Source organism: Spinacia oleracea, chromosome 4, assembly GCF_020520425.1.
Source record: "Spinacia oleracea cultivar Varoflay chromosome 4, BTI_SOV_V1, whole genome shotgun sequence".
NCBI classification, from domain to species: Eukaryota; Viridiplantae; Streptophyta; class Magnoliopsida; order Caryophyllales; family Amaranthaceae; genus Spinacia; species Spinacia oleracea.
Genome location: NC_079490.1, coordinates 133,824,773 through 133,840,156, shown reverse-complemented (window position 1 = coordinate 133,840,156; position 15,384 = coordinate 133,824,773). Strand labels below are relative to the sequence as shown.

The following is a 15,384-nucleotide window of genomic DNA, read 5'->3' as shown; positions in this document are numbered from 1 at the left end:
TGTCAATGTCCCGTACATGTATTTGCAAGTGTAAATAAGTTAGGAGAGTGGGTGATACGTAGAGCAGTAATGGTTCATGAAAATTGTTGTGGGAACTTTTACGGTGCTGAAGTGGCACGCGCTCCTCGGAGGTATCAAGTATGACCTGGCACGAACTTCTGACAACCTGCAAAACAAGAATATTCCCGTAGGAATATTCCCTCCGATGCTTAAGTAAGTATAAGCTAGAGAGATAAGTAATTTGTAGAGAGAAGGCAGAGCAAAGATAGGTTTGTTGTTGTTGGGCAAGAATTGAATGCCCTTTTACCTAGGGATCTGCACTATTTATAGTGCTAGGGTTTCTCGGGAACTGGTCATGCATGATTGAGTGTTTACGCAAGATTGGGACACGTGTCCTGCATTGGTTCTGGAGGCTTGTTTAGGCCCAATGTGGACCTCTTAATCGCTTGGTCCTAGGCCTTGTGAAGTTTGAGAAATGCCCGTAGGCAAGCTTTTGGGCTCTTTCTTCTGGGCTTTGATAGTGCAGTTAGGTGGCATTCTTTTAGGCCACATCATTTTCCCCTCAAGGAGGATGCCCCTTGTCACTGTGGGGTAGGCTGCTTGATCGGAAGGAGCGCCACGTGTGAGGGCTTTTCAGAGCTTAGATTTTCCTTTAAAAGCTTCAATTCCTCTTTCATTTTTCTTTTGTTACTTCAGAGCGATTTTTTCTTTAGAGAGAGAAAGTAAATTTCGTCCTGCCAAAGATCTGCTGGTGTGTGCGCTTGAGTGTTCTTGGATTTGCTGTCCAGTGTTCTTGAGGGTTTAGAGGATTTGCCAAGACTTCTCATCAGTTTGATAATTTTCTGGTAAGTTTTCTATCAACACCTTGTTGTTTGTATGCTTGTGGGACCTCTCTCGTTTATTGCTTATAGTATTCTGTGGAGGCGTCTTGGGGGTTATGACACCTATCCCTTTTATTCTTTGCTAAAGTCAGACGTCCTGTCCCTTATGCAGGACGGCATGGCTCGAATTAGACAGACAGCTAACGTGCGTGCATGGGCTGCACCGCGAGAGGGGGACGATAGGGTTCCTTTTTTCGAACCCGTCCCAAGGAAGTAGGAGTAGAGTCCATTCTTCCCATAATACACGGGGCCATTAGAACAGCACATTCTCCTAGGAGAAGGAAGAATGTGGCTTCCCGTCCCCGCGTTCCACGCGAGGATTTTGAAGATGACTCCTCTAGCTCCTCAGACGAGGAGTTTGCAAAAAATCTTCCTCCTATGGTCCGGGGGAAGGAAGACGTCAATCTGTTTCCGTCGGATATCTTTCCCAGCATGAAATGGCTGCGGTACCTGAGGGAGCAAGGACGTGACTTTGAGCATTTTCTGCTCTTGCCCCCAGGTTTTAGCCTTAGAAGCCCTCGACCTCATGACTCCGTGGACCAACTCTCCCAAGGAGAGGTAGCCGTTTATACTGCTGCCTTTAGGTTGGGCCTTAGATTTCCATTGCACCCCTTTGTGATGGACGTTTTAGAGGGGTATGACATTGGCCTTGCTCAATTGACGCCAAACTCATGGGAAAATGTTTTTGGTTTTATTGCCAAGTGTGCTTTGAGCGGCGTCACCCCTTCCTTTCCTGCTTTCCTTCGTCTCGTAGTTATTGCCCCTTCTTCTCGTTCTCCCCAGGGGTGGTTCACCCTTTACAGCCGTCGGGGATATAAGACGGTGGTGGGTAAGACCTCTAGTTGGGTTTGGTGGAGGAAGAAGTGGTATGTTGTCCGAATGGAAGACCTCTCTCTTTCCAGACGTCTTTCTCGGTGGAACCGTCGGCCCCGCTATTTGTCTAAAGCTGACGCCTACCCTCGCCTCTCGTCCAGGGAGTGGGGACTAGTGAAGCCCTTGTTCCAGGCTGAGATGTATCGGCTGTCGTCAAAAAGCCATGCCTGGGTGCCTAATGCTTGGCTTCCCCATGTCGGCCAGTTCACCAATATAGTCTTTCTTTCGGCCGTTGTTCTTTGTTCCTATTTGAGTAGAGGTAGTTCCCCAGTAGATTTTCAAACTTTTTTTTTTTTTTTTATCTCTTTTTTTTTTTTTACTAACCCTTGGCTTTGTAGGTTCTGCCATGGATCGCTTATCTCCCGAAGACAAGAGTGTAGTGGAAGTACCCGCTTGGCTGTCCGAGGTATATACCGAGGACATTCTCAAGGCCGTGGAGGCCAAGAAGAAGGATTCCTCCAAGAAGTCCAGTGAGGGTGCCTCTGGCGACGTCGCCAAGGTAATATATATATATAATATATTTTGCCTCTGTTCATTTCTGGTCATGATTTGGTCGCTGATTTCCTTTATCTTTAGGAACCCACCTTGCCGGCTACGAAGAAGCGTCCGGCATCTTCGACGGAGGCTCCTAAGCCAAAACGGCCTTTCTTTAAGAAGATGGGTCCGGCCGACGCTGTCACCAAGCCGTCGGTACCAAAACCGTCCGCTCCCCCGGCTGAGGGGGAGGTTCCTCCTATCCAGACGCCCATTCTTCCTCCTGAGCAAAAGGAGGTTCCTTCCCAGGTGGACACCGAAATGGATGGTACTGCCGGAGCAGCTGCTGACGAAGTAGCAGTCGATCAGACTGCGGCGGCTGACGCCACCACCTTGTCCAGAGAGGACAAGGGTAAAGGCAAGGAGACTGAGGCTCCTTCTACTGATAATGCCTCTACTCCTCCTGCAGCTTCGCCAATTGGTTAGCGTCTCTGTACTTTAAATCTGTGATATCAGGTTGGGATTTGCACGATGTTTGTTAATCTTGGTGTTTGGTTCAGTTGAGATGTTCAAGCGGATGCGTCGGGCCGAGGTGGCGAGCATCCCTCCTTCTGCCGGTTTTAGCTCAGAGGCGAAGGATAAGATCCTTGCGATGTGTATGCGGCCATCCCTGAGGAATACGTGAGGTCACTCCCCGGGATTGACTTGGGATTCTTTGGGTCCATTCAGTCTCTCGTCCTTGATGTGAGATACTTACCCCTGGATTTCTGTGGTTATGATTATATGTGTACGCTATTTTTAATTCTATATTGTCTTTTGGCAGCTTTTCATTCGCTGTGCTGAGAGTAGGAACTACCGCTTTGATATGCACAATGAGATGCTCAAGCACAAGGACCAGATCGAGAATCATGAGCAATATGTTGAGAAGACGGCCAGGTTGATCAACTTGGACGTCGGCTTACCGTGCTGAGAAAGGAGTACTCTTCCGTCTTAGAGCGGGTGACTGATTTCTCTTCCAAGGTGAACGTTCTGGAAGGTCAGCTCAAGGCCATGCAGGGGAAGATCGAGGCCATGCGCAAGGAGGCTGCAAGCTCTTTTAAGTTGGGCGAGGAGTCCATCTTGGAGAGTGCCCAAAAGGCGTGGGATCAGTCTATGGACGGGAAGGATTTTTCCTGGTTCAAACGCCGTATCTCCCACCAGATAGCTGTTTCGACGGCTAGGCGCTTGGGCTTAGATCCTCCCGAGTTCGTTAGTGACGGGGAGGAAGACATAGAAGAAGATGAGGTGAACTCCCCTGAAGGCCAGGACGTCCAGGACGGGAGTTCCATTGCCCCTCATCCTTGAGCAGTTTTTCTTGCAGTTGGTTTAGATGACGCCAGGCGTTTGTAATAACTTTGGTGCCTTCGGGCATTTATTTGATTTGGTTTGTTTGCGCTTTGGGCGCTATGTATAAACAGTTTGTGCCATTGTGCACTGTATTTTAATTCTATCAGTTCGGTACTGATTTCTTAGAAATTTTTCTTTGGGTCCAATTGTTGGACAGAAATCTCAGTGTTTTAGGTGATCAGCCTAATTTGAGGCGCTAATCTAGGCCACTTCTCAGGCCGTCAAACGATTAGTCTTTTTAGATGGCATCCAAGGAAGAGGTCTTATGTCTGAATGTTTTGCGAGCCTAATTTAAGGCGCTAATCTAGGCCACTTCTCAGGTCGTTAAACGATTAGCCTTTTTAGACGCCATCCAAGGAGGAGGTCTTAGGTCTGATTGTTTTGCTCTTGTTTGAGTCTTTTTTGGGCTCTTTTCAAAGAAAAGGCGTCATGCTGGATGTCTAAACCCTTCATGTTTATTAGCACGGGGTACATCCAAACCCCTCGTGTTTATTAGCACTGGGTATTGTTTATTTAGCGGATAGGACGCCAGTTTAGGAATTGTTTTCTGGTGAGTTTCTTTCAACAGAGACTTGTATTCGTCAGATAAGTGTTAATTTACTAAATTGCTGGCTACATTCACCGCGTCTTAGACGGGTGTTTACAGGCCGTTTTGTGGGCTCTGAGTAAAATAGCTAGGCCGTTTTGTAGGCTCTGAGTACAATGGTTACCCTAATGATGTTCTACTCTTAGCCACTTTCTTCAATTTTGACCACTTCTATTTGGACGGGTCCAATTTCTTTGGTGACCTGGGGTTCATCTTCATGCTTTCGTTTTCCTCTGACTTCAGCAGAATCTTGCTTCCATGCTGACGGGTTGAGGGTCGTCAGGTAACAATCCCTAGCTTGTTGTTGATCTCCATGTATGGTGCCTATAACTCCATCATCGCACACGAACTTCAGAAGCATCAGATGGGTGACGACTACAGCCTTGATCTTGTTTAAGGTGGGTCGTCCCAGGATGACATTGTATGCCGTCAGGTCTTTGACGATTAAGAAGTTCACCTCCATTTTCCGCCCATTCTTCCTATCTCCAATTCGAACTGGCAGAGTGATAACGCCAACAGGATGAATGATACTCCCTCCAAAACCAATGATGGGATAGTGAATTCTTTCGATGGCTTTGGGATCGTGTGCTAGGCGATTGAGGCATTCTAGACTCATTATGTCGGACGAGCTTCCCGTGTCTATTAGTATGCGTTTAACTCTCATGTTAGCTATCTTGAATTCAACCACAAGGGGATCATCGTGCGGCGTGGCTATCCGTCCACCGTCTGACTCACATATTTCAATCTTTGGGAATGGATCCATGGGCGCTTTGGCTGACAGCAACACTTGTCCTAAGCGGCGGGCATAATCCTTCTGTCCTCTCATGGTAGGTCCTCCATCGGCCGGTCCTCCAGATATGACGGCTACAAATCCTCCGTCGATGTGTTGTCCCTTAGTCGGCGAGGCAGGGGACTTGTTCCTTTTGTATTGGTTTTTTCCAAAGCCATGAGCATTCTTCCGTAAGTAGTTCTTGAGATGTCCTTTGGAGGCTAGAACATCTAAGGCCCTCTTCAAGCTTCTACAATTCTTGGTTTCATGTCCTATATCTTCATGGAACTGGCAATATAATTTGGGATCTCGAGTCTCAGCAGGGGACTTCATGGGGAAGGGTCGATCAAGGTCGTACCTTGCCCGCACGTCTTTTAGTATGGTGAGAAGGTCTGTGTTGTACTCAAAATATTCCCGTTCTTGCGGTCGTTCTCTCTTGTGCCCCGGAAAGTTGGTATCATGCTCTTTTGAGAGATCCCATGTGCCATTTACCCGTGGAGGTTTTCGGTCCACCTTATCCTTCTTCCCGGAGGAGTCTGTTGTTTCTCCAATCCTCCCTTCCTTTGACGCGCTGTATATTTCCGTTGCATGGATAAATGCTTCAGCCTCGTCTAGGACCTCTGCCATAGTCCTTACACTCTTCTTAACTAGGTCAAACTTGAAGGAGCCCTTCTTCAATCCTCTGATAAAATTATCAAAAGAGACACCATCGGGCAAGTCTGGGATCTGTCCCGCCTCCAGATTGAAACGCTTCACGTAGCTTTTTAGGGACTCGTCCTTCCCTTGCTGGATCCGTCCTAAATGCGTGCTAGTTTTCCTTTCTTCCTTGTGTGCCATGAACCTTGTAGAGAACAAAGTTTGTAATTCGCTAAAAGAGGCAATTGATCCTGGGGGCAGCCGTTCAAACCATTTAGACGCTACTCCCTTAAGCGTGGCTGGGAAGTACTTGCACCAAGTGGCTTCATTGGTTTCCTGAACGTACATGTGGTGGCGGTATGCGACAAGATGCATGTCGGGATCGGTGGTCCCGTCATAAGCTTCAATGGTAGGGGTTTTTACTTTGGGTTCCTTCGGGGCGTTCATGATCTCGTCAGAAAAAGGGGTACTCATGTGCCTTAACGTCAGGTTGTTGAGTCCTTGCTGAATATGATAGGTTGGCTCACGGCGGCTTGATAGCAGGCGGGGGCGCATGCTTACCCTATGGGGCGTCATCTGGGTTGGTCCACGTGTAGTGGGATAAAATGGCGGGTCTTCCATAACAGGGGTGGACCCGGTGTCTGATAGTTCAGATTCAGCCTCATAGTGTTCTTGACGCCTTGCAGCTGGTCGCAAGACGGCTGGGGGACTTCCCCTAGATGATGGTCGTATGACCGGGTCCCTTCGAGGTAAGAAGATGGGTGGGTCACGGCCATCTTCTGAGTGCTCAGGCACAGGGCTAACTCCCCTGCTTGCTTGTGGACGAGAACCTTCTCCAGCTCTCCAGACGTTGGACGTGAGCGGCATTCTGCTTATCCGATTGACGCCTAGACTGAGGGGCCTCTGCGGAGCCGTCCTCTCAGCGCAGTAGATCAACATGTTCTTCCGAATTTCATCTTGCAGTGTAGTGCTCATCTGTTGTCGGAAGGTCTGATTTATTTGCTGTTGGAATCCTGTTAAAATCTCGCGTAGGGAGCCCACTGATACTGGAAAATCTAGATTCTCATCCAACACGACGTCTCGGACGCTAGGGCTTAGATGACCTCCTGGCGGAGACGCCTCGGTTATTGGTTCTTCTTCCACCACCACCTCAGCTTGCATTCGTCCTGGTGTGTTCCCTGCATTTGCAATTCGATTGGTCTCTTCAATGTGTCGTCTCTCTTCTTCTTCACCAGCATGCTCTCTGTCAGGGTGTAGTTTGGTCATGACACTGTACCTCCCCACAGACGGCGCCAAATGTTGTGGGAACTTTTACGGTGCTGAAGTGGCACGCGCTCCTCGGAGGTATCAAGTATGACCTGGCACGAACTTCTGGCAACCTGCAAAACAAGAATATTCCCGTAGGAATATTCCCTCCGATGCTTAAGTAAGTATAAGCTAGAGAGATAAGTAATTTGTAGAGAGAAGGCAGAGCAAAGATAGGTTTGTTGTTGTTGGGCAAGAATTGAATGCCCTTTTACCTAGGGATCTGCACTATTTATAGTGCTAGGGTTTCTCGGGAACTGGTCATGCATGATTGAGTGTTTACGCAAGATTGGGACACGTGTCCTGCATTGGTTCTGGAGGCTTGTTTAGGCCCAATGTGGACCTCTTAATCGCTTGGTCCTGGGCCCTGTGAAGTTTGAGAAATGCCCGTAGGCAAGCTTTTGGGCTCTTTCTTCTGGGCTTTGATAGTGCAGTTAGGTGGCATTCTTTTAGGCCACATCAAAAATCATCACCCCACCCCTAGTAAGTCTAGGATTATTTCTTATAACCGGAAGAAGTTTTTAAGGGAAAATCCTCATGTGTTGAGACAAGCGAATGTATGTTCGCAATCTGGTATGTCTGTAGCTCAAACTTATAACTTAATGGCGGTGCAACGGAATGGTAGAGGTAGAATGTCTTTCCTACGGAAGGATCTTAATGAAGTGGTTGCGAAGGTGAGGAAGGCAAGGACAAGTGGTGGTGATGCGAGGGAAATGTTTGACTATTTTAAGAAGACGAAAGCAGATAATTCTGATTTTTTTCACGTGTACCGGCAAGATGCAAAAGGGATGTTGCAGGATGTTTTATAGGTTGATGCTCGTAGTAGAGCTGCTTATGAGGAGTTTGGTGATGTTGTCTGCTTTGATAGTACGTACTTGACCAATAAATATAAAATGCCGTTTGCGAACTTTGTTGGTGTAAATCATCATGGTCAGAGCATATTACTTGGATGTGCGCTTGTTTCGCATGAAAATAGTGACACATTTGAGTGGATTTTAGGCAATTGGTTAGAATGTATGGGTGGTAAAGCCCCAATTGGGATATTGACTGATCAAGATCCCGCGATGAGGAGGGCTTTGAGAACAACCATGAGCAATACATGTCATAGGTGGTGCATATGGCACATTCTTCAGAAGTTTAGTAGGAAGCTTGGAACGCATGTAGAGTACCCCGATTTAAAGGTAGACTTGGAGCGCGCAATATATGATAGTCTAACATGTGATAACATTCTCCGTCTGTGAATTATATATTTATTTTGATGAATTGTATATTTAATTTGAAAAAAATAATCTAAACTGATGCACACCACCACTGATCTGTGCACACCACCACTGATCTGTGCACACACCTGATCAGTGCACCTGATCAGTGCACCTGATCAGTGATCCAGTGCACCTGATCAGTGATCCAGTGCACCTGATCAGTGTACCTGATCTGTGTACCTGATCAGTGTTCCTGATCAGTGTTCCTGATCAGTGCTCTGATCAGTTTACCTGATCAGTGATCCTGATCTGTGCAACTGATCAATTACCTGAGTTGTTGGTGAAATTCATCTGATCAGGGTTGTATGCGGAAAGGAACATGTGGGTTCCTGCGTATGTGAAGCATTTATTTTGGGCTGGCATGAAGACGACCCAACGAGTTGAAAGTATAAACAACTTTTTTGATCAATTTGTACACAAGCATACTCATTTGTATGAGTTTGTTGAGGCTTACTGTGAAGCAATGGAGGCAAGGGCAAATGAAGAAAGTATGGCCGATACGAGCACTGCGAGAAATCTAAGGCAAATTGTCACCTGTTTCCCAGCCGAGGAACTTTTCCAGAAATTATACACGGACGCCAAATTTCATGAGGTCCAAAGAGAGTGTAGTAGGGTACTGTATGTGCGGTGTTTGAGCAAGAAAATGTTGGATGAGTCTGTTGAAGAGTACGAGCTTGAGGACAGGGTTTGGATAAAGCCTAAACACGCAAGGAAGGAGATTGTTACGAAGCATAAGACGAAGTTTGTTGCAACGTATAATTACGTTACCAAGGAAGCATCTTGTGATTGTAAGCACTTTGAATGTCACGGTATAATGTGTAGGCATATGATATTGGTTCATGACTTGAATAACCAGACTGAAATTCCTGGCAAGTACATACTTCGTCGTTGGCGGAAAGATGTTGAAAGGAAGCATACGAAGGTCAGGGTGATGTACCACGACCCATTGAAGACAGAAGTTGTGTGTAGGTAAGAATTATTATTTTATTAAAAAAATTATTATTTTATTAAAGCTGATATACCTCATAATGTGTACATGTTGTCAATGTGTATCTGTTTTTCACATATAATGTTTAATATTGACAGGTACGATAAGCTAGTGGTGTTGTTTGAGCCTTTACTTTCAAGGGCAGCTACCTACAAAGAGTCGATGGATGTTGTTGTTGAAATATCTCACTTGTTGGCAATGCATTTGGATGAGAAGATTGCAATGCTTGATAGGCAAAGGCAAAATGAGGATGTTGTAGTTGGTACCCCGTCATCTGTGTGTTTGGAGAAAGGTGGTACGGAATTGACCCCCTCATCCGTTCGCCAGTTACAACCTATTGGGGTACGACGTACGATGGTGTTTGATTCCCCACAAACAAATGAACATGAAGGAAGTTGTGCCGGTGGTGGTGTATCGGGAAGCGTTGGAGGTTTATCTGGCAGCTTTGCTCGGGGTTTATCAGGAAGCTTCAATGATAGAATAGATGCAATGGATGCAATTGCAGCTGGTTTAACAGGTGGCTTTGATCATGATGATGATGATGTTGGTGGCAGTCCTAGCCTTGAAAGCATAGATGTGGGCCTAGATGGGGTCCAAGCAAATGGCAATGAGGTTTTTCCTTTGTTAGATCCTCCAATACCTCCAAGACCGGCCCACAAGACTACTAGTTACCGGTATAGGTCATGTACTGAGCGTCTGAAGCGGCCAATTACCCAAGAACAACTAATGAACAGAGAGACTCTAACTCCTAGCTCAACCAATGATGTTGGTCCTTCTTCTCCTTGTCCTCCATGTCCTCCTCCATGTCCTCCTCCATGTCCCCCTCCTTGTCCTCCATGTCCTCCTCCTCCAGCTCAACCAAAGGCTGCACCGAGGAAGGCAGCGGCACCGAGAAAGACAGCGGCGCCAAGGAAGCCTGCGGCACCGAGGAAGCCAGCAGCACCCAGGAAGCCAGCAGCACCCAGGAAGCCACGGAAGAGCAAGAAGGTTGATGAGCAACAACTTATAGTGCATCCGCAGCAACAACAACCGCAACAAAACTTCGTGCATCCCCAGCCACCCCAACAGGTAATTTACAAAGCTTTCATTATACAAGTTCATCTTTCGTCTGAAATATAGTTTAAGCTAGTTAATTAAGCTAGTTATGTAGTTTAAGAAATAGAAATAGAACCAGTTACGCTAGTTAATTAAGTAAAATAGAAGAATTAAACAATTAAGCTAGTTAATTAAGTAAAATAGAACCAGTTGGAAATTAAGTCTATTAGTAAAATAGAACCAGAAGATTTGGTTTTGGCAGTTGGAAATTAAGTCTCTGATTTGGTTTTGGCAGTTGGTTTGTTAGTCTGTTTTCACTGTTAGTCTGTTTTGATTTGGAAATTAAGCTTCCTGATTTGATTTGATTTGGTTTTGGCAGTTGGATCTTTATTTTCAGAAATTAAGTCTATTAGTCTGTTTCACTGTTGGAAATTAAGTGGACAAGTTGGATCTTTACTTTCACTGTTGTTTTCAGGAATTTGTACAAAGTGTTGGTGGTATACAAATGTTGGATGGTTCCTTTAGGTACTATGCCCGGCCTGTTTCAGCTCCCGGATGTGTATATCAACAACAACGACCATATGTTGGCGATGGATATATTGATGGCTACATAGACCCGTCTGGGGACCATGTCACGTTTGGTTCTCCTCAAACGGGGCATTCTCAAATGGTGCATCCTCAAATGGGCCATCCTTGTCAAATGGGCCATCCTACTCAAATAGGTCATCCTTCTCAAATTGTCCATCCTTCTGAGGTGAGCCATCCTTCTCAAATGGGCCATCCGATCCCTGTTATAAACTCGTACCATCCTGGGTCGTCATCTTGTCAAGGGTGTTCCTCCGTAGGTCAGTTTCGTCCACTAAACAACATCAACAACAACACTGCTATTGTTTATAATAACCATTTTCCTTCGTTTACGCAAAATGGAAGTGTTTCTATGCAACCTGTTTCAGGCAACGATGGTGGTTCAAAGGCGACGATGGTGGTTCCTAGATTTATACAAAATATCTTGTTGGGAGGAAATGGCGAAGGTTAAGGACTTGTAATTCATTCAATTGGAATAGTTGTTGTGTTTGTAATTTACTCAATTGGAATAGTTGTTGTGTTTGTGAATTAATTTTCCTTTGTTTGTGGGAGACTTTAAACAATTGATTTGGTACATTTTTACATTATCCTTATCCTAGTGCATAGTTTCAAAGGCCCATATTCAAAATAGGCTCATATTCAAAATAGGCCTATATTCAAAATTGGAGTATTCAAACATACGTTGTTTTTTATCACTAATGGTACTATCCGATCCAAAATGGCACTCATTTACATAAAAATGGTATTCATTTACATAAAAATGAAATTATATTGCATGGCCCATAAAAATGGCCCATAAAAATGATACTCATTTGCATGAAAATGGTATTCGTTTACATAAAAATGGTACACAGTTACAAAAAATGGTATTCATTTACATAAAAATGGTACTCCTGTTACAAAAGTGGTACTCATTTAAAGGTGTTATTCAAGATATAACTTCTAAAATATCATCAAAAATTCTACTTTCTAAAATATTTTATGAATACTTAAGTACTTTAATTTTATGAAATATTTAAGTACTTTATTTTATGAAATATTTAAGTAGTTTTAATTGTTCCATCAAATCGAGTATTGTTATCGAATTGTATATCGAATCATCATAAGAAATCATTAGAATGATTTTTAAGCCGAAGATTTCATAGGCCGAATTTGAAATCGAATAATCTATCATCCTTATTCAAATAACCATTTACCTTATGTCACTCTCGATTCATCGTATCATGAATCGCAATTCATACCTTTGATGGAATCGAATCTTAGAATGAATCATAGTAAATCAATCAATTCATTAAACCATGAATCCAATCATCCTTAATCATCCTTATTCTTATTCAAATGATTAACCATGAATCTTACGTGAACCATATATCACTCTTAACCATTTTCCAAATTGAAGTGGTGTTAAAATGAACATATGTGGTATTCAAATAGGTAAAAAGGGTATTCAGTTATATAAAGTGGTGTTAAAATGAACATATGTGGTAGTTACTTCATTAATAATGGTATTAAATTCTTTATTATGGGATTCTTTAATATTCTTTGAAAAGTTATAAATAAAATCCATTTCAATTGTAATTGGATTGATTATTAAACCATGAATTTTATAGATTAAACTATGATTCCTGATTAAGTCCAATTATTCCATTAAACTAACCATGAATCATAAATCGAATCATTAAATCGAGTTACTAACCCTTATTCAAATGATTTAAAGGGAACCATGTTCGCTTGAGTAACCATGTTTGAATCATTCGTGAAATCGAATCATAATCGAATCATTAATTCATCGAATCATAATCAAATCATTATTCGAATGATGTGAAATCGAATCATAATCAAATCATTATTTATAAGTAAAAGTATCGAATCGTATATCGAATCATTAGAATGATTTTTGATTCATATGCCGGAACCATGTTCGCTTGAGTCACCATGTTTGAATCATTCGTGAAATCGATTCATAATCGAATCATTAATTCACCGAATTCATCGAATCATAATCAAATCATTATACGAATGATGTGAAATCGAATCATTATTTATAAGTAAAAGTATCGAATCGTATATCGAATCATTAGAATGATTTTTGATTCATATGCCGAATTAGAAATCGAATAATCTATCAACCTTAGGGTCAACCTTATTCAAATAATTAACCATTTTATCTTATATCACTCTTAAGTATATTTTTTAACTATAAATTCAAAATTAAAAATTAAAAATGGTTTATTTTTAATCTAACTTCAAAATTGACAATATTACCAATTCCTTAAGGAAAATTTGGTAATATTAATCCAACCTTTGGCCGATTTTCTTTTATTAATCCCACCTACGACATATTTTTTAATAATCCCACCTTTACTACCCGACGACTTTTATTGGGCTTAAGTGGCCGGTAATCGGTGAAAAAGTCAACGAGATGGTGATGAATTGATGATGATGACTGAATATATCGAGAGAGAGTACTGCCATGTAGAGAAATAATGCGGCTTACAACAGTTTTATGACCTGTTGGGCCCAATAAAAGTTGTTGGGTAATAAATGTGGGATTATTAAAAAATATGTCGTAGGTGGGCTTAATAAAAGAAAATCGGTCAAAGGTTGGATTAATATTACCAAATTTTCCATTCCTTAAATGGTATTTAATAATTTAAAAATGACATTGATTTCTGAAAAATGGTTTAACATACATTTAGAATGGTATTATATTGTCAAAAATGGTATCAGTCATCCCAAAAAATGGCATTCAAAAACAGAATAAAATTTTACACCATGTAACCCTAAACCCTAAACCTTAAACCCTAAACCCTAAACCCTAAACCCCATTAAGTAACACTAAGTCACTACATCACTACATAAATCGAATTAATTAATCAAAACATTACACCATGAATCCAATCATCCTTATTCACATAATTACCGAATATCCTAGTTCAATATGGAATGGAATTGAATCATCAATCATTCACCTTATTCAACTCTACATTTGAATCATTAATTTGAATTCATCGTAGAATCGAATTGTGAATCATAATTCATGATTTTATACGAATCATTATCCATGATTTAACTCTCACCTATAATTACACACCCTAAATTTAAAATTAACCATATATCACTCTTAACCATTTTCCAAATTTAATTCAAAATACATAAAAATGGTATTCAAATAGGTAAAAGTGGTATTCATTTATAAAAAGAGTGGCACTGTATTGTCAAAAGTGGTGTTATGTTTAAAGAAAGTGGTAGTAAGATATCTATAATGATATTAAGTTATCTTTGAAAAGTTATGTTTTATAATTAAAATCATAATATAGCAATTGTAATTGGATTTATTATTAAGTCATTCACTATATTTTATTGATTAAACTATGATTCCTAATTATTCCATTAAATCGGGTCATTAACCATCAAATTGAGTAACCATCATTCTATTCTTAAGTCGATTCTTCAAATGGAATCATACGCCGAATCATAAATCGAATCACCCATATTCAAATGATTTAGAGGGAACCATGTTCGCTTCAGTAACCATGAGTCTTATGTGAATCGTAAATTTGAATCATTTCTATAATTGAATCATAAATCGTTATGTGAAATCGAATCATAATCAAATCATTATTTAACTCTCTCAATTATAATTATAAATCATAAATCGAATCATCCAAAAATTACTTATTCAAATAAATAACCATGAATCTTATATGAATCATAAAACGAATCGTTACATCATATCCTTAATTTCATACAATATTTACACTCTTAATTATAGAAATTAATCCTAATTTCAAAATTAAACCATACTGTGAGGGGGTCGAAAAAGCACGAGGCTATTGCGTGACCTCGTCCCTGTGGGTGTGACGCTTCTTTTTGTCAAATCAAGTGTAATTGGATTTCCTGTGAGTTTACACCCAATTGACTAGTAATATAGGAGTCGCCATTCAGTTTTTAACGACAATGAGAAAAAAACTGACAAAATCCGCTTATCGTGACATAAAGGGAGTGCAATTATGTTTGACCACGACGGCCGTAGGTTCCCTTGTGATCCCTGGTGGTGGGGATCGCTCAACGTACACCCGCAGGGTAGAGATTGAGGGTTCGGGGGACTGTAACTACCGAGAGGAGTACTCGCTCTTCGATAACTCCAGAGGCAGGATATCCTTACTAGCTCAGCATAAATAATTGAAGGGACATGCGTTAACTATTAAACTAATCTGAGTTGATTTTATCAATATGCAACACATAGTACTAGATCGAACGCGATTATCTGATTTAGATTGTTTTAAGGGACCTAGCATGATAATCCAATTTCCCAAAAATATCATATTTATTAAGCGTGATCAAACAATCAGATTTTAGTTAGTTTAACAGTTCATAAAAGGGCGAGGAAAGCAATTAAACCATGGAAAAGGGACACATTACGACGCACCCTTGAGAGGTGCGTCACGGTTCTCAGAAAACTAACCACTTTGACTTTGCTATTTCTCCTTTTATTTAACGAATCTCAAATTATGAGACGGGATACGTTCTGTTCGATTTATGGATCGATTGCGACAGAACGCGTGATCACTTTTGCAGCGCGAGGCTCAGGCTTAGGGGTT

General features: G+C 41.9%; 1 protein-coding gene across 1 annotated transcript; it reads left to right on the top strand.

Moving 5' to 3' along the window:
• The first annotated feature begins 7,803 nt into the window (after positions 1-7,803).
• LOC130471910 (uncharacterized) lies at positions 7,804-11,231 on the top strand. The gene is made up of 5 exons (XM_056842269.1): positions 7,804-8,143; positions 8,472-8,913; positions 8,995-9,141; positions 9,259-10,228; positions 10,671-11,231. Exons 1-5 carry the CDS (start codon positions 7,804-7,806, stop codon positions 11,229-11,231), a joined length of 2,460 nt encoding a protein of 819 aa, XP_056698247.1.
• The last annotated feature ends 4,153 nt before the right edge of the window (positions 11,232-15,384 follow it).